This window comes from Mirounga leonina, unplaced genomic scaffold (assembly GCF_011800145.1).
Source record: "Mirounga leonina isolate KUSES-001 unplaced genomic scaffold, KU_Mleo_1.0 Mir_114, whole genome shotgun sequence".
Taxonomy (NCBI): domain Eukaryota; kingdom Metazoa; phylum Chordata; class Mammalia; order Carnivora; family Phocidae; genus Mirounga; species Mirounga leonina.
In genome coordinates, this window is record NW_023270265.1 from 41,550,210 (window position 1) to 41,577,652 (window position 27,443).

The 27,443-nt window shown below is 39.3% G+C and overlaps 1 protein-coding gene across 1 annotated transcript in view; it reads right to left on the bottom strand.

Annotated features, from left to right (window-relative positions):
• Positions 1–27,176, bottom strand: part of FAM204A (family with sequence similarity 204 member A) — a 33,254-nt gene extending 6,078 nt beyond the window's left edge. The window contains exons 1-6 of the mRNA XM_035030003.1: positions 26,937–27,176; positions 21,923–22,164; positions 21,124–21,211; positions 20,735–20,765; positions 20,479–20,578; positions 9,545–9,634 (exon numbers count right to left, since the gene is read on the bottom strand). Coding sequence (XP_034885894.1) covers positions 9,545–9,634; positions 20,479–20,578; positions 20,735–20,765; positions 21,124–21,211; positions 21,923–22,156 — 543 coding nt within the window. The 5' untranslated portion in view covers positions 22,157–22,164; positions 26,937–27,176. The remainder of the gene's footprint in view (positions 1–9,544; positions 9,635–20,478; positions 20,579–20,734; positions 20,766–21,123; positions 21,212–21,922; positions 22,165–26,936) is intronic.
• Positions 27,177–27,443: the final 267 nt, after the last annotated feature.

Sequence of the window (27,443 nt, forward strand, 5' to 3'; positions counted from 1 at the left end):
CAATGTCATGTGGTGACGTGCTGTAGTAAATGTGGGGTGTCTGCATTGGGACTGGGTCCTGTCCATGGTCACACCTGAGATGCCAAAGCTGTGCTGACGGCAAACGGGCCATGCTCTCTCCGGTCAACTTCTACGTCAAGTCATTTTCTGTTATAGAAACAGACTAATTTCCCTGTCACCTTAAAATGTGCATTCACAGGTTTACACATTCGTGTGCTCCATCTATCTGTGTGTGTACAACTGTACAAACACCTATTACTTATTTTTATACCTCAACTGTCTAGGAGTTAAAGCCAAGTAGTTTTTATACTTCAAAGCATACCCCAACAAATCCTGTTTTTCAAACACATCACAGAGATATTTATATATACCCATATCATACATATATTGTGTGTGTGTATACATATAGACACTCATATATGATACACCCTGCAATTTAGAAAAATAATCTGTGTTTGGTCCATGAGGTGTAAGAAGATATACTTTGATTCCTATACTCAACTTTGATTTCACACTGAAATAGTTTATATCACACCTGTTTTAATGAGGACTATTAAGGCTTCAAATCATATGTAGATTACAGTAATCCAAAGGAGGGCGAAAAGATGTTATACTGTTGAAATTACTCCTGGATATAGACATTTATATTCAAGCAACTTATCCCATTCATAAGGGGAAAAAAGCATTAAAAAATTAACCATAAGCTGTTAGATGCTTTACACAGTCCCCATAAGAAAGACAGTTTTTTTTAAAGAACTGTAGTACTGTTTTCAGCAATTTCTTTATCTCTGTTCTTCTAAGTAAGAAAGCTTATTAACAAGCTTTGAACTTAAAATCACATTTACAATAATGTGCCATCAACAGTTTTATAAGCTAATTAGAAAAAGATTAATTAATGACTGGCTGCTAATAAAATGGCAATCATGAAGAAAGAAACCAAGGGTGCTAAGCTTCAACTACCACCAATTAAGAGCTAATTACAAACAAATTATATATGTGTTTTGCTGTGGGCTTTAATTTACTAAAATGGTTTTAATTAAAAGAGAAAACATGCTGATTAATTGAACTGTAGAAAAAATCTACAGTATAAACTGTGCTTTGTCTGTCTCTTTAATTAGACTTGTAACATCTGAAATCTTTTCTTAAGGTTTGTTAAAAGCACAGATAAACATAATTAAAAGAGAGCATAAGGAACACCATTCTAGGTGATCACCCAATCATACTGAAAAGGTTAAAAGAAGACATCCTCAAAGCAAGGAGATCTAAGTAGGCACACCTAAAACCTGAGAGGAAAACCCACCACTCGGCCCCATTTTTATTTTTCTCATGTTAACATGCTCCAACTTCAAGGCTATACACAATTTTTTATGGGAATGAATATATCTTTAAACTCAATGTAAAGGAATTCAAATAGCTAGACCTTCCCTTACCTGGATAGACACAGCTTATTACCCATACACTCTGCTAACGGTTCATCTATATGAAATTCCTGAAATTACTTCTAAGAACTAAGAAGAACAAGGCTTCAAAGAATTAAAACCACCGTTTAAAAGCCCCCCGGACTACCCTCAGAGTACACAATGATACACAGAAGAACGTTTAAATTAAAAAACCACTGAGAAATGACCGAAGTTAATGAAAGTCAGTCAGTTCTAGATGATCCTTAACAAACAGCCCCCCACAGCAGAGAAGGCCCAACTTGCCCAGGTGGCCGAGCACGCTGCTGCTGCAGAAGGCTGCTCAGGGAGGGAGGGCTTTGCTCTCCTCGGTGTCCTAGAGTCCTTTCCGCTGCGAATCAGTGAAATACACCACAAAGAAACTGGTCCTAAACTCTCCTGTCTAACTGGAAAGAGAAAACCAACCAACCAACCAACCCAAAAGAAAAAGTAAGGGACAGAAGGCAGAGCAGTAACATTTCAAAGACATAAAAAATATTTTGCAGGCATTAGATGACTTTGTATGAAATAATGTATTCTCCACCTACACCCCCTGGTACTAGCAACAAAAATAATATCCTTCCCATAAAAATGAAATGTTGAAATGGACATTTTAGAGTCTCTCTATATATATATGTAATTTAACGCATTTTATTTTGTACACCCAATCTTCAGTGGCAAGAGATTGCAATAATTAAGAAAACAATGTACCTGCCATCCTTCTTAGAGTCACACGTTCCAATGATAAATTCTTGTAATAGCTAATTGGAATATACATTCAGTTTCACATCTGAATGAACTGTTTTACCTTTGTAAACGTGGTTGTTAAGATATTTCTACCCCAAAAAAAGTATTCATGAAAATGAAAAGAAAATAATTTTGCTCTCTGGATTACAGAATAAAAGAGCTCAGAATGACAAGATTTGCTTCATTGTAATATGTCTTTCAATTCATCTTTTTTTTTTTTTTGGTATGTAATGCAAACATATTAGAGCTTTCAAAATAGCACTGACGAAACTAACTTTAAACTTATCAAGTTTGACAGAATCTCTATTTCAAAAATTTAAACAAATATATCAATTCTGAACCCTACACATGATAATGTTCCAGGTACTCTGACGGTAAATCTGCCAAAATTGTATTATCGGGGGGGGGGGGGGTGACTCAAGCTCTTATTCCATTAAGACAGCACCACATGTATATCAACATAAAACTAAAACCCAAAATGAAAAGAGTGAATTGTAGCCAGAGTCCTCTCAGAGAAACCAAAGCCGAACAATGCAGTGCACTGGAAAAATTCTGAATGCGAGAGCAAGTGCGGGAGCACTCACGGCATTTCTGAGAAAGGACCACTTCTTAGATGTGAACCTAAAATGCAGCAACTATCTCTTCCAATGTATATTTGCCCCTCTTCAATGAGAACGCCTTCAGATTTTTTAGGAAACTGCTCTAGAAACAGAGCTTAGGCTACAAATTAATAATCTCTCCAAATTAGACAGCATTTCATTTATTTACCTAGGGAAGAACACAACTCAATCAATTCAAACATTAGTTTTTTTAAAAAGGCCATTCCCACCTTTGTTATTTAAATATTAACAAACTATCCACATTTCACCATTATTAACTTTACCTATGTTTCAGAATCCGAAAATTTAAGTCGTCTTATTTAATTTAACAAAATTAAAATTTATTTCTCAGTTTAATTCATACTGCCAATGTAATGAATGCTCTTTCTAGGTTACACAAAATAATTATCATGTTACAACATGAAGTACTGATGTTTTCAAAGAATGAAGTTTAGTTGGTGCTGCCAAAGACCATCCTACTAGAGTCATTTACAGAAAAAATAATTTTTAAGGGCTTTTAGCTATACAAAGTTCAAACAAAATTCACAGGCAACCTCTCTTTCCCATTCATTTCTACTCTGACACTGTACAGTTAGAACTGAAATCAACCTGAGCAATATATCTAGTTAATGTAGATGTGATTCATTCCATGTTGTAGAAACTCAACTGCTGCCAAACCAAGGGGGTTTCATTTATCTACAGCGGACTAACGTGAAGATGCCTAGAGAAAAATTCTCTTTCCAAAATGTGACATTCAACCTAAGTGTTGCCTACTTAATTAAATTTAGGCTTTTAGCACTTAATTTTAAAACATGCTTCTGCTGACTTCTATTAATTGGTATAATCTGGATTATAAAAACGATAATGTGTCAGAAAAGACCAGTACCAAAGGATGGAGTTTTTAAGGATCACTACCAATGAATGGAATGTACTTCCAATTCAGGCCTTAGGTTAACAAGCCACAAATATGCTCAGATACTTTGTGTGTATGTAAAACTGATATATTTTTTCAAAAACAACTTTTTTTTTTTTAATTAGAACAGTTTCATCAATATGACACAAACCCAAGTATATTTTTCCACTCTCTCTCCTCCAAGATTGTTAACGACAAAGAAGTATTTAATCAACAGGAGGGACAGTCCCAAGGCGACTACGTTACTACATGGCAAAAACCAAAGATGTTAGCAGAATCTAGGCTTCAAACATATGAATTTGATCTGTTCCCTCAAACCAGAAAATATATATCCTAGATGTGATCATTAACTTAAGGGAATGTGGCTCTGGAAAAATGTGTATTTGCTATGCCACAACGATAGTGCATGGACAAACAGCATACCACTGTTTTTGTTTTTGTTTTTTGAGGAACTATTTTCAAGGCTCATTCGCAGGCATGGTTCTACTTTTGGCTTCATTTTTTTCAATACTGATGCTGCCCTATTGGTTTCACAGGCTTATAAATGTTAAACATCAAAAATTAGTTTCACTTATTATGGTTGGAAAAGGCTTTAAGAACTCTGGGATCTGTGCCTCTGAGCAAAGGCTTTATCAGCAGGTCCCAGTCACTGCTTCTTGAAAAAAGAAAACAGAACTGATTAAAAACCAATATACCTGATTTCCAAAAGGACACCTACCAGGCACGTATACAGTTAATTCATAAAGGGTTTCTGCCCCAAACTCACAATTACTTACTTCTCAAAATCTCATCTCTCATATCCATGGTGATTGGCACCAAGGGGATAAATACGAAAAATTAAATCTCAAACTAAACTATTTATTCAAGAATTCCATCTTGATTACTTTAGTTATTCTTCACGGGTGTTTAATGAACACGGCATCAGTATCTTTCCAAAGTCTGTGTCTGAACAGCAAACACTTTCCGGATGTTTTGCCATTTATACAAGGAAAAGGATAGAATACATTTTATTTTTTCTTTTAATCAGAGTTCTTTAACCCCACACTAAATAAGTTTAATTTATTTTACTACAATCAGGCATTATATTCGTACGGAAGTAAAAAAAAAAAAAAAAAAAAAAAAAAAACTTGAGAAAAATGTTTACTATCCTTGCAAGTGATGAAAATATCCTTTATTTCTGAAGCAATCTCATTCATCATAAAGGTAATGCCAAACCAAGGGGGTTTCATTTATCTACAGCGGACTAACGTGAAGATGCCTAGAGAAAAATTCTCTTTCCAAAATGTGACATTCAACCTAAGTGTTGCCTACTTAATTAAATTAGTAATCAGAAAGGTTACTGCAATAGATGGAAAGATAATCCAGATAGATGAAGCAATCTCATTCATCATAAAGGTAATAGGAAATAACACTCTTTAAAATGGAAAATACCTAGTCAGTGCCATGCAATTCACATTTCTACAACAGCAGTGTAACAAAACATAAAAAAAGAAACCTAATATCCTCAAAGAAAACACACATCTCTGAGGCTGGTAAGGAGCTACTTCTGTACATTCTGACATGCAGCTTCCAATGGCAGAGGAAGGAAAGCTCATGAGTGATTCCTGATGAAGCAGGTAAGGATGGAGTTACATACAACTGCTGGTGAGCACAAGGCCACAATGACCCCATCCCCTCCCAGTGCATCATTTTAAAAAACTATATCCAATTCTCAACTGTCCAGGTTTTACTGCAAGATTTAACATATACATAAAAGATTATATAATCCAATATCTCATTTAAGACAAATTTTAGGTCTGGTTTGCCAGGTAAAGATGAAAAGTACAATTAAATAATATTTTACAAATCTAGTTTGGCAACCACCACAATAAGAACTGTCGCAAACAGTAAAAGAATCAGCAGTGGATGCTAAAACTAGTGGGTAAAGTATAACGACAGAGAGAATATTTACATAGTCTCAAATTATCTCCCATCTCTCCATGAGATACTTATTAATTACATACGGGAAAACAGTAACATTATAATAGTGTGGAGAAACCTGGGGACATTGCCTTAAACCAAAAACTCAAAAGTAACATCATTAATAAATGGGAAGAACAGAAATCATGTGCCTCCTGATATCTTGCATTGAGAAGGACACAGCATCATTTTTGTGATATTCCTGCCAAAAATACATGACGAAATAGCAGACAAACCAAAACTGAAGGACATCCTACAAAATAACTAGCCTTTACTCCTCAAAAACGCTAACGTGCTGAGAAATAAAGACAGACTGAAGAACTTTCCAGATTAAAGAAGAATAAAGAGACTTGACAACAAAATGCAATGTCTTAGACCTGGAAAAAGAAACTCTTCTTTCTGCTTTAAAGGAAATCAGTGAGACATGTGGCAACTCCAAATGAGGTATATAAATTAGAATGAATGGCAAAGTAAATGTTAAATGTTAACATCGTGGGCACCTAGGTGAAGGTAAACAGAAAATCTTTGCAACTTTCTGAAAGTCTAAAATTATTTCAAAATAAAACTTTTTTTTTAAATCAAATGTATGCAACTCTTAAAATTTCAGCATTACTAACTTTACCTAGAAAACACACAGAGTCTGCAGTAAAGTAAATGCTTCTCTCCGAATTCCCCTTGCCTCAGATGGGGGTGCTAATCAACAGAAAAAGACAAAAGGAAAAACAGCCAGCCATGGATGGGTCATGTGGAGCCCACATTTTAATGCTGCAGACTAAGCCTTGCATTATTCTTTCTTGTTACTAAACCAACGTCTGAGAAAACTTACTGACCTGGAGCCTCTGGCTGAATCATAGTCACCTTGTTATATGGTAGAGATTACAAAATACACAACTCTCAGGTCTTCCAAAAGGAAGAATGGATAAACAATGACATGGGAACATCAGTTTGTGGAGTCCCATGATCCTTGAGGGAGAAGTAAAGACAAAGAAGTCTACAGTGTTACTGAAAACAATCAGGAAGCCAAACCCTAAGGCCCTGCTGGTTTTATTATGCTTCTATCCTTCGCTTTCCTGGACTATACAGTCATCTCAGAGATCAGCCACATGCTAATGGTACAGCATTTACTGGAGAGCAAACAGTCACAAATACCCACAATTTTTAAAGGAATTCAAGAGACACCTGCTCAAATATGTGGCACAACATGGACCTAAGTGGTACATTTAAGGACCGGTTCTCCAGAAAGTTTTGCTTCTGATCCAAATGAGGTGGATATTCAAGAAAGCTGCCAAAAGCTTCCACACCTGCCTATTTAGATGTGACCAAAACTAATGACTGCTGTTGCTGCCCTATGCACCTTTCAGATTCTGAAAGCCCACTTATCCCTTCAGCCGCTACCTCCATCATATGTCCTATGTGCCCACCCCTCCCCATCCTTGCAGCCATATCTACTTTACTCAATGGACTCTCTTCCAGCTCCAAAGCATGTCCCTCCCCACCCTTCTCTGACATTTCAGGGTCAACTCCCCAAAATTTGAAGATGAGATATACTGATATAATTTGCTATACTGTGTATACTTGGAGGTTACCCAAGAAACTTAACCACTACCTCTAACAACAGTTCTATGGAAAAGTAAGTTCCAGGTACCAAAATAGTACCAATAAACATTAAGTGCTCTACTGTTGAAGAGAATTTTTTTTTTTTAAAGATTTTATTTATTTATTTGAGAGAGAGAGAATGAGAGACAGAGAGCATGAGAGGGAAGAGGGCAGAGGGAGAAGCAGACCCCCTGCTGAGCAGGGAGCCCGATGTGGGACTCGATCCTGGGACTCCAGGATCATGACCTGAGCCGAAGGCAGTCGCTTAACCAACTGAGCCACCCAGGCGCCCTGTTGAAGAGAATTTTAAAGCTGGTCTTTAACACAAAGCTGATTATTGTAGAGATAAGTGCCAGGTAAATACCAAGCTAAAGAAGCCACTATAATAACTGCCAACCGATACTTAAATCCTATCGAGGTTGTGGTACCATTCAACATACTATCAAATTCATTTTATTAAAATGTAATATTAGGGGTGCCTGAGTGGCACAGTCATTAAGTGTCCAACTTGGTTTTGACTCAGGTCATGATCTTAAGGTCATGAGATCAAGCCCCACGTGGGACTCTGCAGAATCTGCTTAAGATTCTCTCTCCCTCTCCCTCTCCCCCGGCTCCCCCGTGCCGCGCTTGCACACCTATGCGCACGTGTGCTCTCTTTCTCACCAAATAAATCTTTAAAAAAATGTAACACCTAAATCATTCTATTTGAAAACAGAGTGATAAAATGCTATTATATCCAATGAATGTTATAATCAATAAAATCAAAATATGGCTACTTTAAAGATGAAAGAGAACAAATGTCAAACTTAAAGCATAAGAAATATCATAAGCTGGGAAGGGAAGAATGAATCTTACAAGAAAAAAGTAAACATTAATTGTTTTTTAATGTCACTTTTTGAAACTGCCGTTTGTGCTGCTTCTTGCCTAAGGCCCAAACTTAAGCTCCAAGCTTCATAATTTCCTGTAGATTAGCCATTTAATAAATAAGTACACATACACAGACATGTTACAAACAGAAGTATTTACTGTGACAACTGACCTTAAAGGCTTGTGGGAAAAAAGATAACTTCTGAATCCCGAAGCCTCACTTCTGGACTTGCTGATTTCCCTACATAAAAACATACACCTCCCAAGATACTTATGGACAGCACCCAAAAATAGGAAACAAACCAACAAACAGCAATCAATAGTGGATTTTTTTGTCATCGGTAGATGAAGAGCAAAATGGTGCTTCCACAGAAGAATATACTGAAATAGTTAAGTTCGTCACTAGTCTCAGTTTAAAACAAAAGCTCACCTGCAAGTGAGTAAGAAAGAACACGGCACGTGGCCAGCTGTTTACACAGATGACTGACAGTGTCTCCATGTAATTAAACCCCGGGGAGTCTAGTTTAAGAGTAAGGTGAAGAACATAGGGATACACTAAGAAAGCTATGGTAGAACTTGTTCCCTAAAACGGACAAAAAGGAATCACAAAACACAAGAACAACAACAACACAACAATGCCGATATGAGCTCTTTATTCTACGTGTGACTTTGCCTAGTGACACCCAGCAGCAATGGGAGAAATATCCACCCCCCCCCCAAAAGGTGCAAGTCAGAATCTTCTGAAAGACTTGTGTACTTGGAAAAAGAATATTCAATGTATCTATTAGTTTTATATTGTAGACTATAAGTTTTAAAAAGCTGAACATTATTTAGGGCTGAGGGAAAAGTTTAGAATATGCAGTAAGAAAGCATGTGGGGAAGGGAGGGCAAGGAAAACCTTGAGATGTGACATTAGAACACACAGCTGCCTTCAGGGAGAGTTAAACCGAATTAAAGATGCAAACAGAAAAAGAAAGCTGGTCTTTTAATCATAACTGGCAAAAAAACTCTCTGAACTAGGTGAAATCTAGGGTTGAATATCAATCATGGATTATTTCCACCGTAAGTTTTAGACCAGAATAATTTAAAAACATTAAAGACAAAAATAAAACCCAGCACTTCAAAATAAATGGCAGCATGAGAGGGAAGAAAATGGGCAGAAAGGAAAATCTAAGAGCTAATATTTGAGGGGCGCCTGGGTGGCTCAGTCGGTTAAGCATCCGACTCTTGATCTCAGCTCAGGTCTTGATCTCAGGGTGGTGAGGTTCAAGCCCCACACTGGGCTCCACACTGGGCATGGAGCCTACTTAAAAAACAAACAAACAAATAAAGCTAAGATCAAATATTTGAATACCAAACTTAACTCATGGTCACAAAAAGAATGTACATTCATTTTAGAAAACTTGGAAATACTACAGTTGACTCACCTCTCGAGTAGCTAGCTGGTTGCTGAGTTCCTCAGCCTTCTCAATGTTCCACTCTTCCACAGCCTGGTCTATGCTCTTTTCAAGGCCTGACTAGAAAGCAAAGAAACCTAAAGCTTAAAAGCAGGAAAAAAAGGCAAACATTTGCTGGCAAAGACTATGTCACAGGTCTACACCGAACACGTTATATACGTAAATCATTTATTTTTCACGATGACCCCTGTGGTAGTTGGTACCACTCCAATTTACTGATGAGAAGGCCACACAGAGATACCAAATGGCTTACTCAAGGTCAGATAACTTCTTGAACTAAGATAAAGGAGATGCCAATACAGACTTTCCCTTAATAACAATATAATATTAATGATAACAACTTCAAGGACTAGGCTTTCCCTTAATAACAATATAATATTAATGATAACAACAGTTAAAATGATGGCATGCTTATTATGTAGTAGACCCTAACTTACTACTATAAGAAAGCTCATTTATCCTAACAACTTCACAAAATACTGTTATCCTGTTTTTGAACATGAGGAAACCAAGGCCTCAGACTCACTAACGTGGCCAAGGTCAGAGTCTGGAAGGGGTAATGCCATCACAGGACTCTGGGTTTGCCCAGAGCCCGTGCTCTCAACCACTGTTTTCCTCTGCCTCCTTTCTCTACTGCCCCTTCCTGTAGCTTGAGGCCCTCCTTCAACAGCCCCTCTAGTCTTTGATGACGGGTATTAAGTTGGATATTAAATAGGGGAAGAATGTTACATAAGAGAACAAATTTTATTTTCCTATGGAAATGTTTTTATTTACTAGGTAAAGATGCTTCAGGAAATCATAATTAAAATTTTCATGCGATTACCAAACAGATGAGGTAGGATTCATCATACATTTATGGAAAGATGCTTAGACTTAAATAATTGAGGTTAGCTTATGGAAATAGTTACCACAGAAAATAAAAAAAAATATTTAAATGGTCTAATGTATGCTTCTCACAAGAAAGTTTTGCCCTAACAATGGCTTAGCCAGTGTGTCCTCCGTGTTTTCAGTTCCCAATTTCTCCCTCATCTAGTAAAAGGGACCCTAAGAATGCCTCTGCCTGTCAGTGCACTGCTTGATTATACCCATTAACCAAGAGAAATTTTGTTCTTGAGCAGCCTCTGTGGAAACAAGGCTTAAAAATGCCTATTTACACACTTACACACACACACACACACACACACGGAATACTAGTCAGCCATCAAAAAGAATGAAATCTTGCCATTTGCAATGATGTGGATGGAGCCACAGTGTATTATAAGTCAAAGTAAGACAAATACCATATGATTTCATTCATATGTGGAATTTAAGAAAACACATGAGGAGCACCTGGGTGATACAGTGAGTTGAGCATCCAACTCTGGATTTTGGCTCAAGTCATGATCTTGAGGTCTTAAGATCGAGCCCCATGTCAGGCTCCTCGCTGGGCGGGGAATCTGCTTGGGATTCTCTCCCAACAACCCCTGCTCACTCACACCCTCTCTCTCAGGTAAATAAAACTTAGAAACAACAACAACAAAACAGATGAACATATGGGATTGGGCGGAGGGGTGTGAAACAAAGAGGGAAACAAACCATAAAAGACTCTTAATGATAGAGAACAAGCTGAGGGTTGATGGAGGGAGGTGGGTAGGGGATGGGCTAAATGGGTGATGGGTCTTAAGGAGGAGGGCACTTGTTATGATGAGCACTGGATGTTATATGTAAGTGATGAATCACTAAATTCTACTCCTGAAATCAATATTATACTACATGTTAACTAAAGAATTTAAATAAAAATTTGAAAAGAAAAAAAAATGCCCACACATAATCTGCTCAAAAAGATTACAGAACACAGACCAGTAAGGTTATCACTAGTGTCCCTGTTGAGTGAAGATCATCCCTTCTCACAATCCCTCATCCCACCTAAGGACTAGATAGGATGACACACTTATCATCCTTGCTCCCAACTGTAGCTTGAGACCATCATTCAGTAGGCCTTAGTCTCTGATCCTAGGCCATGTGGCTCTCCTGTCCTCTTCCCATTCTGGTCCTGTGATCACCAATCAGTGTCCAGAAATTCTTTTTTGGGGGCGCCCGGGTGGCTCAGTCAGTTAAGCATCTGCCTTTGGTTCAGGTCATGATCCCGGGGTCCTGGGATCGAGCCCCACGTCAGGCTCCCCACTCAGCAGGGAATCTGCTTCTCCCTTTCCCACTGCCTCTCCCCCAGTTTGTGCTTTCTCTCTTGCTCACTCTCTCTCAAATAAATAAAATCTTAAAAAAAAAATTATTTTTTGTATTTCTGAAGAACTCTTCTCACCGTCCAAAAAATATCCTGGACTCACTTTCCCAACATCCTTCATCCTCAGGGACCTCTAACTAATACCCCACCCCAGAGTCCATACTCTAGGCCAGTGACACTCCAAGTGTGGTCTGTGCACCTGTTCAGGTCTGTGAACGGAGCCAGTCTATGAACTGAGCTTGTGCCAGAATGCAAATCAACTATGTGACTATACCCAGCTACATGACTATACACAACTTTGACCTTTTTTTTTTTTTTTTTTAGGGGAGAAGGACAACAAGACTTTCTCAAATCAGGAAGTAGTACACTGAACTATATTCAGATACAAGCTCTGTATCTCTTGGAAGACCAATACTTTGAAAAGGCTTGCTCTGGGCCATGCAATAGACATTACCTGAAAGCTCCAGTTCCAAAGCTTTTTAAAATCTGGAATTCTCTCTGAACTCAAGATTCTGTCCTTTGACTTATCCCAAGTTTCATAGCCAGTGAACCTGCGCTGTCTTCATTTGTAACCCTGCCCTGGCACCACTGTATTTATTCTCAGAGTCCTTCAGTCCCTTCCTGGATTCTCCTAGCCTCCCTCTCTGGCCTGCCGCCCATGATTAACCTTTTCAAACTCTAAGCCAGGAGTTCTCAAAGTTTAAGTCTGGACCAGCAGCATGAGCACTACCTGAAAACTTGTGAGAAATACACATGCTCTGAATCAGAAACTGGGGTCGAGAGCCAGCAATGCGCTGATGCTAAGCAGGCCGGAAGTTTGAGAACCACTGACCTAAGCGATACCTTCAACTTCCTCCCACATCTTACCTTGTTTTGGCTATTCCCAAGCACTTGTTTCTACCAATTTCACATCTCACTCTTCCTTCTTCTCAGTAATGTACTCAGTCCTAGGGCTTCAATTACCTCTTATAAGCTGCTTTATAGATCTCTATCTAATTCGAAACATCTGACCTCTCAACTATACCAAGATCTCTATCTCCAGCTATTTGCTAGTTATCTTCATACTGAAGCCTTGCAAAAAGGTAGGGTCTCCAACTTCTTGTTGTGCCTAAAAATAAGCTCATCACTTCCTGCCCTGCTTCCCCTTCAGAGCTGACCACCCACTTAGTCACCCCAGACAGAATCCTGAGTGGTCTTCAATGCCTCCAATCCTTTGTTCTTATTTTAACTCTTTTTGTAGGGTGTCTCATGTCTCCTTTCTGGGCTTCTTCAAGGCCTCATCATCTCCTGTTTGGAAGATGATAACCTTCTCCAAACTAGTTTTCTATCTTTCTGAAGTAGAGATACCATGTCATTAGCCAGCTTGAAAACATGATCATTTCTTTATTCCTTTTGAATCGCACCCAAATCCCTTCACAATAGGTTCCCACAATGCTTTCTCAGCCCCATCTTGGGCAGTGCTGTACTTCCCAATCTCTGGTCACATTTACCATTCTCTTATTGTCCCCTGTGCATCTGATGTGTTTCTACTGGAAAAAATCTTAACCATCCTTGTACGTCCCATGTCAAATGTTACCTTCCCTACCTCTGCAGGTTCACTCACCAGTATACACCCACTGACCCTGCTTCATTCTGCCCCATGCCCAGTACCAAAGTGCCTTCTACACTGCTCTCCTCATGCTGTGCTGTCACTGCACTCCATGACTCTCTTCAGCACCTGTTGGTCTGTCTCACCTCCTGGGTTCCAGGCTCACCAAGGGCAGACCTGTACGTCACTGGCCTGGTGTGTCCCAGCACCTAGCCCAGTCTTCTCACACAGGAGGCACTCAGTCAGCCTCTGTTATTGAGTTAACAGTCACAGTGCAGTAATCCATGGTTGCATTAATACTGAAAGGGTCCCACCCAAATGAGGAACATTCATTACCTAACCACTGCTTTGACAAGTTCCCAAGAGAATTCCACAACAGTAATATTGGGGTAATAGTACCCCTATGATTAAACAAGAGCCACATTTTCTTGTACTTCTTGATGTATAAATCTTTCCCACTACTGGAATATGCATTTCTTTGAGGCCATGGAGAGTATCTTCTCCATCTTGGACTCCCAGAGCTTAGCACAGTCCTTGTCTCTAGAACTTTATTATTTGTTTTTACAATAGAAATAAAGCATTTTTAGAAATGATAATAAATGGGCTCTCCTTCGGCACAGAATATTAGGTATCTCCTCAAACACATATGAAAATAAAATACTAACAGCAAACTTCAATTTTCCCTGAACCACCAATTCTGGGGGAGCCAGTTACATCAACCCAGACTTAATCTGTCCCAACCTTTCATTTCAGCAACCTGGTCACTAATGGCATCCATTCTCGGGCCTGCCAGCTGATTCCACATTAACAGCTCTATATGTTTCCCTCCAATTATGTAGGTTTCCTAAGATTAGTTAGACCTGGGTGCTGTACTACTTCACTCCAGGACAGAGTAATCACAGATGAGTAAAAAGGAATCCACTCTATTTTTACCACCAATACCCTAAATAAACCAGTGGTCTGCTTATCAGGTCATTTTGCTGCATCGACTTGCGAACTTACCTTTGGTTATCATGGAGCTACCGTTTATAGTTAATGTCCCAAAGGTAGAAAACAAAAATATTCCCCTCTTCTAGAAACTTATATGAACTGCTGAGCTTGTAAGTGTAATTTTCACTTAAAAAGAAGTCAGCTAGGGGCGCCTGGGTGGCTCAGTCAGTTAAACGGCTGCCTTTGGCTCAGGTCATGATCCCAAGGTCCTGGGATCGAGCCCTACATTGGGCTCCTTCCTCAGCGGGAAGCCTGCTTCTCCCTCTCCGTCTGCCTGACGCTCCACCTGCTTGTGCTCTCCCTCTCTATCTTTGTCAAATAAATAAATAAAATCTTAAAAAAAAAAAAAAAGTCAGCTAAAACTACAAATCTATCTCTTCACCATCAACCCAACTCCCATTCCCCCAGCCATTCAGAGCACTGGCACAATAGAGTAGAAAGAGCACTGGAACAGAAGTCAGGAGAGGTGGTCACGGCTCCCAGCAAATGAGATTTCCTTAAAGGAAGAGCAAAGCCTCAGTTTCCTTCAAGGAAATGAGACGACAGGCCTGATAACCAAAATTCTCTCCTAGATATAAAATTCCACTTACATATTCAACTTTGTTTTCAGCTCTTCTAAAAGTTTTTTTTTTTAATTCAACAAAATTTCATCAGATAGAACTGTTTTTTTCTCTCCCCTTTCCTTTTTCTTTCTTTCTTTTTTTTTTTTTTGGACAATTTATTTAAGTAAAATATAACAGTTCCTTTTGGCTCTGAAAAATGTCTGGTTCCATATGTACACCTTTCTGCTTCTATAAGAAGATATTAACATTGCAAATACACTCAAAATGCTAACATTAGTAAAAAAGAAAAAAAAAATCTTAAGGTAAAACATTTCCGTCATCTTAAAACCGTAAGTTAATAACGGTTTACAAAGAACATGGCTGGTGAGGTCAGACCCAGGGGTTCAAATTCTAGCTCCTCTACTTACTGGCCAAGAAACTTGGTGATTCCTAAACCTCTACAGGTTATAGTTACCTCACCTGCAAAAAGAGAGTAATACCACATCCTCTGCAAGTTTATGGTAGGGGTCAAAGAAAATATATGTAAAATACTGAGCAAAACTTTAGAATATAGCATCATCTGATAAATAAGCTGTTCATATTATTTTATCTAAATATCAGGATACCATTAAAACCAAAAGAAGGCCTAGCTCCATATGGCTACAGACCTCATCATAACTCATCAAGGCCTCAGCCCCAAGCATAAATAAGATGCAAGAATTCAACTTTGAGTCAGTAAGTAGTCTCATGAAGTAAGGTCTGATTACTTAAGTCTTCTAAAAAATCTTAAGTTGAACCCAAGAGTACCTTTACTGGAATTATCTCTGATGTCTCTCATAGCACAGAGTGGGACTGATGATACTCTGCAGGGCCTCGGTGTGCTTTTTGTCAGGAATCAGAATTTAGCTTAAGATATATACACCTCAATACAGTCAAACAAATTTAGAGATGGCACTTTGGCCATAGGTGGAAAAACATCCAAGGCCAGTATCTAACGGGCTCCCATGAGGCCATAAATAACCTCTAATTAACAGTTTCGCTGCAAATGGGTCAAGGAGACAAATATCAAAGAAATGTATGGGTATGAGGTTTAACATGAAGGACCAATCATCCACATGTGCATATGCAAAATCTCTTTCAACATGTGATTAAAGCTCCTTCAGTCAAACCGACAATATATTTCTATAGAAATTTTGCTACTAAATATTTGGATAATATATTCTATTTTTAAAGCTTAATACAAATGAACTATCCACTGAAGTCTGCTGTGACTAATTAAACCTAATATTTAAGGGAAAAAGAATTAGGCAATCTCTCCATAAAGAAGGGGGTAAAATAAAGAACTAAGAATTAGCGGTGTTACCTTTATGTATAAATCATACCTACTTAAATTATTTGGGGTTTTTTTTTTAAAAGATTTTATTTATTTATTTGACAGAGAGAGAGACAGCGAGAGAGGGAACACAAGCAGGGGGAGTGGGAGAGGGAGAAGCAGGCTTCCCGCTGAGCAGAGATCTCGAGTGGGGCTCGATCCCAGGACCCTGGGATCATGACCTGAGCCGAAGGCAGACGCTTAATGACTGAGCCACCCAGGCGCCCCTACTTAAATTATTTGAATCACCACCTGGGGATCAAAAGATAATGCTTTGTAATTATGTAACTGATACCAGGGGAAGTCATGGTACCACTCCAACCCTCCCCTCCACCACCACCACTTCTGCCCCCTCCAGACCACTACCCTACATCCCTCCCCCACCACCCCCTACCCCCTACCCAGGCAGTCTTTTATCTCATCTGTGTATTGGAGTTCCAAGTAAGATTTTGGTTGGAAAAAGCATTCTACTAAAAAAATAAATTTGAAAAAAGCTACACTATACAATTAAAGTTTCTTCTCATAAACAACTAAAAAAATTATCAAAGACATTGTGCAATTACTCTTAAAACTCTTAAAACTTAACTCTAGTTTTTCAGGCCAAAAAGTATACATTAAGTATATATAAAACCACTTCAATAATGACTGCTGACTAATCAAGCTGATTCAACTAAAGAATACTTGAGATATTTGTAATGAAATTAATGAGTAAAATTTGTTCTAAAGAAATTCCTACAAAGATTCAAAATAATTATGTTGTGATTACAGAATTATTAATAAATCCCAGAACTACAGAAACACTCTTATAGCTGTAATTAACACAAAGAACACTTTAAAACAGCTTTGGATATTAAGAAAATTTCATTTAAAAAAAAAATCCTCTCTGCATTGTCAGGAAAGCAGGTGACAGCAGTATTGTAAATACACATCCTTGGTTGAGCAAATTTTAGCTTGGCAGTGTTCCAAAAAAAGAAGGAAGGAAGAAAGGAAGCAAGCAAAGAAAAAAGGAAAGAAAACATGGGGGTGGGGGGTACTACACAACAGACACAGATTAAGAAGTTTTGTTTTACCATTCTTGAGGACTGAGAGAATACAGAATAAAAGGGCTCTCTCAGCTATGGTAACAGATGAGCCTCTGCTCCAGAGAAATAAAATAATGGACTAGAAATCCATGTGAATTTTGTCAAAACCGCATCACAGATTTTCATGATCCTCTCTGGATTTCTTGAGCAGTAACTACTATCGGCTGGACTTACATTTATTCTTAGCTTTTATCTTGGTGCCTCCAATGTAGACATTCTTTAATGTCTATTTACTCTGTTGGATTCACAGTAGATTTTAGCATGACAGCAAGAGGGGTGCATGTAAAACAGGGAGACAGTGATCCCAAACCAAAGGAGAAGCGCAAATCTGTGGGCGTGCACTCATGCTGAACTACCAAGAGAATATGACACAATATGGCCTCACTAAACACTTCTTTTCCTTTTATGCTTGCATTTATTTATAGAATAGTAAGTGCTGGCAAAATCCTGGGCAGAGGCAAGCCTGGCCAGCACCAGTTTCCTTGTTTAGAAAAATGCCATAACTTTCTTAGTCAGCTGTCATTCGTACAGAGCAATGTCTACTGTTAAGAAAATCCAAACTCATAAAATAGATTGCGTAATCACAAAAGGATTTAGAGAGGACTTCCCTTAAACAGAAATCTTGTTTTTAAAATGTTTGACTTAAATTTCTTTTCCTAGAGTCCATCTAATGTATTATGTGAAACAGAACACTAGTTCATAAAACTGAGTTGTTTAAAAGATTTCACATGTCATTCTAACCTTTACTAAGGTTACTCCATACAAATCTCAAGTTTTAGACAATGAATAAGAATTAGCCATATCTGGCCAGTATCAAGAAGGTACAATTTCATATACGTAGGGTAAAAAGAAAATTCTAATTCAGAGATTGTAAAAAATCGTTCAAATTTTTTTACTTTTTGGAATGGTTAACAACTTCACCAAGAAACAGTTTAGACATTCTGAAGTCAACAGTTCTGAGAAAACACAACAAATACTATAAATAATGGAAGATCAAAGACCACCTAATTCATGAGTAAAACTTAAAAAAAATTTCCTATAAGAACTGATATTTAGCCATTCCTTCCCTCAAAACAACAATGTAATCAGCAGTGGGGACTCTACAGCAGGTTGGCCAGAGACCAGCCCACTCCCCTTCATGCGTTAGAACAGGTTTTTGCAGTCCAGAGCACCCTTCTCAAACAAGATCCCTCCTGCCAGCCCACCAGAATCACAGAGGTCAAGAGCATAGCAACTGCATTTTAAAGTGCTGACCGGCCCTTGTGCAGTGAAGCTAGAGAACAGAGCGTGGTGTCATAAAGCCTGGGTTTTAGTTTCAACTCTACCAGTGATCTTTTTTTGTTAAGAATGTAAGCATTTCTGCACCTGTTGAACATTTGTAAAACAGAGATTGCTCAGTAGCAGCAATTAGCATGGCAGAAAGTGATCCTAGTTGGGGCACCTGGGTGGTTCAGTCGGTTAAGGGTCCAACTCTTGATTTTGGCTCAGGTCATGATCTCAGGGTCCTGGGATCGAGCCCCATATCAGGCTCCTCACTCAGTGGGAAGTCTGCTTGAGATTCTCTCTCTCCCTCTGCCCCTCCCCCCAGGCATATATGTGCTCTCTCTTAAATAAATGTTTAAAAAAAAAAAAAGAAAAGAAAAGAAAGTGGTGCTGGTTCCAATTCCCCAGTGCTCTAGGAACTAAATGACAACAATTCTTAGCAAAACTGGAATCAAAAGGTTCACATGCAAAATTCTACTCTGTCAGTTCCTTAATGCACATGCCCTCGAAGACACAGTAATACCCGATGATGGGTTTAATATCTGAGGTTTGTTTCACAAGAAATATTGATTAATCAGAATGGTCTCTATGTACACACAGCAGTCTACAGAAATGATCCCTGAAGGAGGAATCTGTCTACACAGGCAGGATACAATATACTTGGGCTTCAACCAGGCAGGCTCCTGAGCCTCTAGCCCTACCACTCAGTGCTCAATTTTCATGCTCCTGGAGTCTACACTCCCTGATGTTAATATGTAAGTTACTCAAATTCATTCAAGACTCTACTAAATATTCACATCATCTATAGACTGATGACATCTCCAGCTCAGATTCTCCTCTAGGTTCCTGCCTCATTTTACCAACTATCTCTCTACTCCTGCCCACTGAGATCACGCATGCCCCAAATGAACTTTGGACAGACCCACTCTAAATCTTCTCCCCCACCACCCCCCCAGCCTTCCCATCTTCGTACCTAGCATCACTATTCACACCACTGCTGAAGGTAAAACCCGGAATGGTTCTCTTCCCCTCCTCATTCCCCAAATCCTCTCCATCACTTCACAAAGCATCAGAGGCAAATACTATCCATTCTCCTCCTACAATAGACCCCAGATCCATCCACTTTTCTCCATCTTCAGCAGCATCATTCTTGTTCAAGTCCCCACCTCTTGAGCCTAGAAGAGTCTCTTAACTGTTCTCTTCTTGTCTACTTTTGCTGCTGTTTTTTCGCCCATTCTCCACACAAGAGCAATCTTTATAAACATAACTTCGATCATATCATTCCCTTAACTTAAAACCCTTGAATGACTCTCAACTACATTGTAACTAAAACCCAATTCCTTATTCTTCAGGTCCTTCATAGTTTGGTCCCTGGCTGCCTGCCTCTCTGATCCTATCCTGGCCCACTCTCCTCCTTGTTGACTCCATTCCAGCCAGGCTGACATTCTTACAGTTACTCAAATGTCCCATGATAACTCATTTTCCTTTTCCCCAGGACCTTTACCCAGGTTAGTACCTCTACACGAGCATTCTGTATATAGATGGTTCCTTCCCATCCTTCAGGTCTCATTGAAGTGGCATCTTCCAAGAAAGGCCCTCCCTGACCACCTAAACTAAAGTGAGGCCTCCATTTTAATTTCTTCACAACATCCTGTTCATTTCCTTAATGCCATTTTTTTAATGATTTGTAACTATATATTTACTTGTTTACCTAGCATCTTGTTTCACATACAGTACACATTTTAACTTTTTCACTGAATTAATTAATGAGGAGAACACCTTAGGTAAGGCTAATTACAAACATTTTCTACTGGCTAATATAAGATGCGATAAAAAAAGATCTTACCTTGTCAATTTTTTTCTTTTTAACAGGGGGGTCAAACCTATCATTGATTCCAAAATACTGAGTAAGCTCCTTCCACTGGGTTTCACTTGAGGTCTGTTCACTGCAAGACAGACGATAACTTATTCTTAGTGTTTTTAATTGGTTATTACAATTACAAATCACAAAAACTAGTTCTTATGTTTCAGAGATAAGTAGTTCAACTATTGGTACAAGTTTTACAATATTGTCTGGAACAAATATTTTAAATTCCACCTACCTATGAGAATCTTCTTCATTCTTCAATTTACCTGAAAAGAATTCACAAAGTGTCAATACCTGAGTATTCATTTGTTATTTCAAAATTAATGCTTATTAAAAACTGTTGAGCTCAATTAGTGACAATTTAACATCAGCACTATTGACAACTTGAATTAAAACAACACACCTTGGGCGCCTGGGTGGCTCAGTTGGTTAAGCCACTGTCTTTGGCTCAGGTCATGATCCTGGAGTCCCGGGATCGAGTCCTGCATCAGGCTCCCTGCTCGGCAGGGAGTCTGCTTCTCCCTCTGACCCTCCCCCTTCTCATGCTCTCTCTCTCTCTCTCTCTCATTCTCTCTCTCAAATAAATAAATAAAATCTTTAAAAAAACAAAACAAAACAAAACACCTTTCCTGGAGCGTTTTCTTTTTTTCCCTCTGAATCCTGAAGTTGAGGTTTTCTGTTCAGAATGTTTTTTATGCAATTCTTGAAATTTCTATATAAAAGTAAAAAAAAAAGATAGAGAAAAAGTAGTAAATATATTTTGAAGCAAAGCATACATTCAAAAAATAACATGTTAAGTAATAAAAATATACTCTAGCATTTATAAAAATACAAATTTAGGGGCGCCTGGGTGGCTCAGATGGTTGAGCGTCTGCCTTCGGCTCAGGTCATGATCCCAGGGTCCTGGGATCGAGTCCCGCATCGGGTTCCCTGCTAGGCGGGGAGCCTGCTTCTCTCCCTCTGCCTCTGCCTCTCTCTCTCTCTGACTTTCATGAATAAATAAATTAAAAAAAAAAAAATACAAATTTAACAAAAGTAGTTCAGTTCTTCTTGAGATACTCTATTTTCTAAGACTCTTTCACAACCTGAGTTTTTACCTTCATTTATTTCGACATAAGTCAATCTGATTATCTGAGAGTAAAATTCAGTGACTCATACAGACGACAAAGAGATCAAATTAATGTATTATGTTAAGCAAAGTAGCTAATCCTATCAAATGTTTTTCTTCCTCTCTTTATAAAAAACAACACAAAGATGAAAGCAAGCATCTGAGTGCCCAATGGGTTGACCACGGACCCAGAGTATTGAGTCAATCTTCCCTATTACTTCCCAAGAACAAGCATTCTGACCATGGCAGACACAGGAGCATGCACAAACACACACGCACACAGGCTTTAATAAGAACACATCAGAGAAAACCTACATGCCACATAGTTAAGGGAATTCCAGAGGGGCATTCTTCATATGCATTTACATTTGCCTCTACTCCAGGCTTTGGTCCATCAGTTGGGAAATCTGAGACCTCTGTTTCTGTAATGGCCCCATCTTCTTTATCTTCCTGTAAGTTAAATCCAGAGTTCTCTAATGGGGCTTCATCTTCAGAATTCAACTCAATATCGCTTTCATTTAGGCCAGGAGGTAGCAGCCCACTCCACATCTTTTCTTCTAAAGGGAAAAAAAGATGAATTCAGACATATAAAGTGGACACGGAAAGAAATTTAAAACCCCAAGAGTCTAGTAATTATCCCAATGGTTTGGGAACAGTCCATCTAGACTTTTTTCTTTTAATCTAAAATGGGATGTACCTTCCATATTAAAAGAATTAAAATCTTTGTATAAAATTTTTCAAAAAGTACAAAGTAGTTTAAGCAAGTCTGTTATAAGACATACCTACAGGTGAATGACTTAAAGAAAGATAGGACCTAGATTCTCTAATATACAGATAATTTTGTCTAAAAAAAAAAATAAATTCAGTAAAAGCATTCATTGCTCAAGAATGTTAAGAGCCTAACAATATATATCTCACACAATTTAAGATTTATAATATTGTATTTCAAGCTATCACAATTAAAAAAGAGAGTCAGATGTTTCACTGGTATTGAATTGAACTTTCAAGGGACTTATTGTCCAAGGAGTAGGAAAACAATTATTCAAAGGAAAATTTTTAGGCTGTGCAAGTAGTTTGAGGAAAGCGTGGCAGTAAAAAGAATGTCCTAGTTTTAAATTTTACACTGTTTGCTAAAATAATAAGAAATGGAGTATTAAATGTTAATCCTAACAATTGAACAAAAACATACAGCTTTTTTGAATACCAATATTGTGTTTAGGAAACTAAGGTTAAAGTTCAGAATAATATCTGTCATTAGCTATATGGCCCCTTGGTAGAAAGAATATTAACTACTGTTAAGTTTATCAAAAATTATTTTTAAAAACTGGAGTTATAATCATTTGCTAAAATTATGATAATTGAGTACATTTTCACTATTAATCACATGGCATACATATTGAGTCAAAACCACTTCATTCAAAAGATGCCTAAAAAGGGGCGCCTGGGTAGCTCAGTCGGTTAAGCAGCTGCCTTTGGCTCAAGTCATGATCCCAAGGTCCTGGGATCAAGCCCCGCGTCGGGCTCCCTGCTCAGCGGGAAGCCTGCTTCTCCCTCTCCCACTCTCCCTGCTTGTGTCCCCTCTCTCTCTGTCTCTCTCTGTCAAATAAATAAATAAAATCTTTAAAACAAAAAGATGCCTAAAAAAGAGAAGTTGATTGTACTGCTCATGATTTACCATCAACCCTGAAGGAATAAAATGCAAGGATGGAAACTGTTTTTGCGGAGTTTTCTGGCCCCTATTGTGATTAACCTAATAAGAAAACCACCACCATTGTCTCTGAGACAAAGATGCCACGGGATTTTGCATTAATCTGAATAACGGATTCCAGATAACCTTTAGGAACCTCCTCCCAGGTCCAAAGAATCAGATCTGATTTTTGGCAGTTTAGGTCCAGCTTCCACAGTTGTTAGCCCTCCGAAACAACCTCACCAAAATACTCTTTTGGCTTGTTAAGAAGAAGGGCTCTGACATCTCACTGCTCCAGTTGTAATCCTGACCCCACCATATACTAGCAGTGGGAGGAAATCATTTTTACCACCTCTGACCCTCAGCTTTTTCTGCTGTAATACAAGGATAGTCATATTGTGTACAGGGTTATTCTGAGAATTAAATGAGATAAGCTATGAAAACACTCACCACAATGTTTAGGAGGTTCTAGGGGCTTGATCGATGCTGAGCTCTTTTTGCTATTAGTATTTCTATGGCCACATATTATGTTTTTATAATTTCTATTACGGGTAGCAGCATTCACAGGGTAGTTTTGAAGTTTCTAAGGTTGAGGTGCATTCACTTAGCAATTGATGCAACTCATTTACCTCCCTGATTTCCACAGTCTAACATTAAGTTTCTGGTGTCTGGTTTTCTGAATGGAGGAATAAAACCAAAGGCAGGAAGATAATGGAGCCTAAGTGTCAAGGCTCCTCTTGCACAAATCTTTCCAAAGCATTATACCTAATTCTCTATTTAGAATTTGCATTCCTTTTCTTAAAGAGGAGACCCCAAATTATATAAGCTCCAAGCCCCATAAAACCTGGATCCACCCCTAAACCTGGTCTGAGGATTTTAACAGTTGGAATGGGTAACCTTTAGATACTTTGTTAGCACAAAAGACATCATGTGAAATATGCCAATACTGAAAAACAGATGTTATGCCATCAGTAAAACTATTTTAACTGTTCTGAGGAGTAAATGGAGGGGGAATGATAATAAGCTCCAACATGACTTTGCCACTGACACATTATATACCTTTAGGCTCGTATCTATTTCAGAACTTAAGGACAGTAACAAATTTCAGATTCAGCATTCTTAGCAAAACTGGGGTTCTATGTTTGAAACCACTGTTTCTTTTCCCTGTCCATAGCATCTTGTGCAAGGCCCCTGCGTGCCGGGCACTCTTTAAGACATGAGGACAGGCAAAAATATCTAACCTCATGGAGCCAACACTCTACACGCATGGCAAGCGTCTGTCCATCAGCAGCCAAGTAAGTACCACTCGGCCCAGACTTCAGTTGTGGCTGCTAATGAAAGGCATGTGCCTCTCTGACAAGCACAGTTCTCCCACGGGAGCACACTGCTTCCAGCATCCCTACAGGGTGTGTCTCTGCTTTGGGCACCCAAACGTGCTTCACTCTGGGGAGCACGTTCGGGTGCCCTGAAGTTGCCTTTCCCCATCAGCTCTCAAGCATTTTTTGATCACATTTTGGACCTGTCTTCAGTATGACATTGGCTGGTACGATAATTTCTTGTGCATGCCCACAGAAAAAAGAAGAACTAAAATAAATTTTAGAAATTAGATTCTACATCCAAATCCATAAAATAAGGCAAAACTCAAATAACACGTTTCTGAACTCAGTTCCTGAACATCTTTAAAGTGGTGTGCCATTCTCCTGTGACTGCAAAAATACATAATATATACAAGGGCAACTCCATGGCCACTGATGAACACAGATAACTCACCGAGAAGACTGCAAAGTGGAGCTGCCCACGTGAGCAGCAGCTCAACTGTAAACCAGCCAATATGGAGTGGCTGCTCTGTGACTTGCTTTGGGCTCATGTTTGAAAACACTGTCTTTGAATTCATAGTATATACATGTCACTCATACATTTCCAATTGTACTATGGTACCAACTGGTACTAGGTTAGGCCTGGTGCTTACTCCTGTTTTGGCTGCTCTTAAAGATGATTCTCTAATTCTTTGAAATGTCTCTCACCCCATGCCTTTATTCTAAAGCAAATCATTCCAAATTACCCTTTAAATGTGAAAATTATTCAGCCATTCTCAAGAGATGTGATATACCAGTCAGATGCAATACTGATTAAACCCTGATACCCCAGTGGATAAGGCTTCTCTCCTCAACCCCGCCACCACGGCCAAGATTTCCAGTTTTCAGTAAGACTGCATGTCAGACAAAACACCTGAAAGGTGCTCTAGAGAAAGCAAAGGAGACCCCAGTTACAGAGAAGAAACAGAACCAGAAAGAAAAACAAAGCAACTCAATGATGTGTATGGCATATAAACAATGTCACATACAAACAATGTGACAGAAATTCTTTTACCATTAATCCCTACAACAACCCTTCCACTAGAAATTACTATCGAAACCCCTTTCACAGGTGAGGTAACTGACTTGCCTAAGGCATTGCGATATGCTTATTTTACAAAAGCAGAACTCTAGGGCTTCAACTGAGAAACTTTTAGAGGATGCAATTTAAGTAGTAATATATTCGTGGAGACAAAGATTTGAGAGTGGGTCTAAAGAATGACTCTAGCCTGTAATTTTGTTAAAATTTGCTTAAGAAAAAAATCTGTCTTGCTCTTTCAAAGCAGAAACTTATGTAACATGCTATACTAAAATGTGTACATAAAAATCACATTCAGAGGTCTGGGTAATAATGTCACATTTTCTGGAAGATCAGGCGACTGCTTATAACCAAAACCCAATCTGAGCAGTTTAATGGGTAAATGTCTCCCGTCTCTAATATTCCAGAATTTCAATTCTATTTTCACCATACAAAGCTGTCTTATTTCCCATATTTTGTATTCAATTAGAATAATCACAGAAACCTGAATTTTGTCCGATCTGAATTTAATCTTAACTTGCGTAATAATCATAAACCACCACCCACCATCATGTTAAATAATTTACACAATAGTCCGTTTCCATGACTCGGAATTACTTTACTAAAATGCTTATTAAGCACATCTCATGAACGCTAATGTAAAGGTCCCATTCATGAAATATGTTGTCTTTTCTCAAAAAGATAAAGTACAACTGAATCAGAGGCCTGACTTCGAATTTAAGTTCCCTGTCTGATTACCCAAACCATGTATTTGGCAGGAAGTTGTATGTATGCATATGTTCCAATAAAAAGACACTATTTGTTTCGTCAAGGCCTGGAAAATACGTCCCAAGACCCTGCATGGAAAGATTTACAGTTAACCAATAACATTTCGAGGCTCATTTTAAGTCGGATGCCGCTGTGAGAATACTTACAAGGTTCAAGACTGCAAAAGGGCGGCTCTAAAAGGTACACCTCTTCCTGCTGGGCTGCAGGACCCGGAGCTCGGCAGGCTCGCCGGCGGCAGTGCCACCCTCCGATCCCCAAACGGGAAGAATCCCGTCCCGGGGACACAACTGAGCGCCGCAGATTCGGGTGCAGGACGTCTAGCCCGCTGACATTCCCACTAACTGCAGCTCTTCCCCGGGCTACAGCAGTTGTAAACAGGAGCCTGTTTCCCCGATAGAAAGCCTCTTCACCCTCTCACTTTGGCCGGGGCGGGACGGAGAACCCCTCTCCCACCAACAGGCTCGGGAAGGCGCTACGTACCTTCCAAGCAAAGCGGAGGCCAGCCCCACGAACGCTCCCGTGGGCCCGGCCGGGGGCTTCGCTGGCGCGGCCGTCAGGTTGTGAGGCCGCCCGCACCTGCTCGCTGGCTCCCCGCACCCGGGCCTCCCGGACCCGTCAAATCGGAGCTCGCGGCGGCCGGGAAGCAGCCCCGCAATCCGCGGTACTCACCCGGCAGGAGCCGGCCGCCCGGCAGCCATCTTAAGACCCCGCCAACACCGCGCCTTCCCATTGGCTCCGGCATCTCAGCCAATGGACTGGGGCCGTTCTGGCCTCGGGTCGTCATGGCAACCGGCCGGGCTCAGCTCGCTTTCAGATCTGTTTACAGCGCCGGATTCGTTTCTTTCTGCTTCTTTTCTCTCACCGTTCCTCCCTTTCTTCTGGACGTTTTTAAAGGCTTTGTTCTTTTCCCCATTCCCTGCTGCTCGCTGGTTTTGGGAATGAGGAAACTGCTGGCTTAGACCTTGAACTGAGTTCATTCCTCCTAGG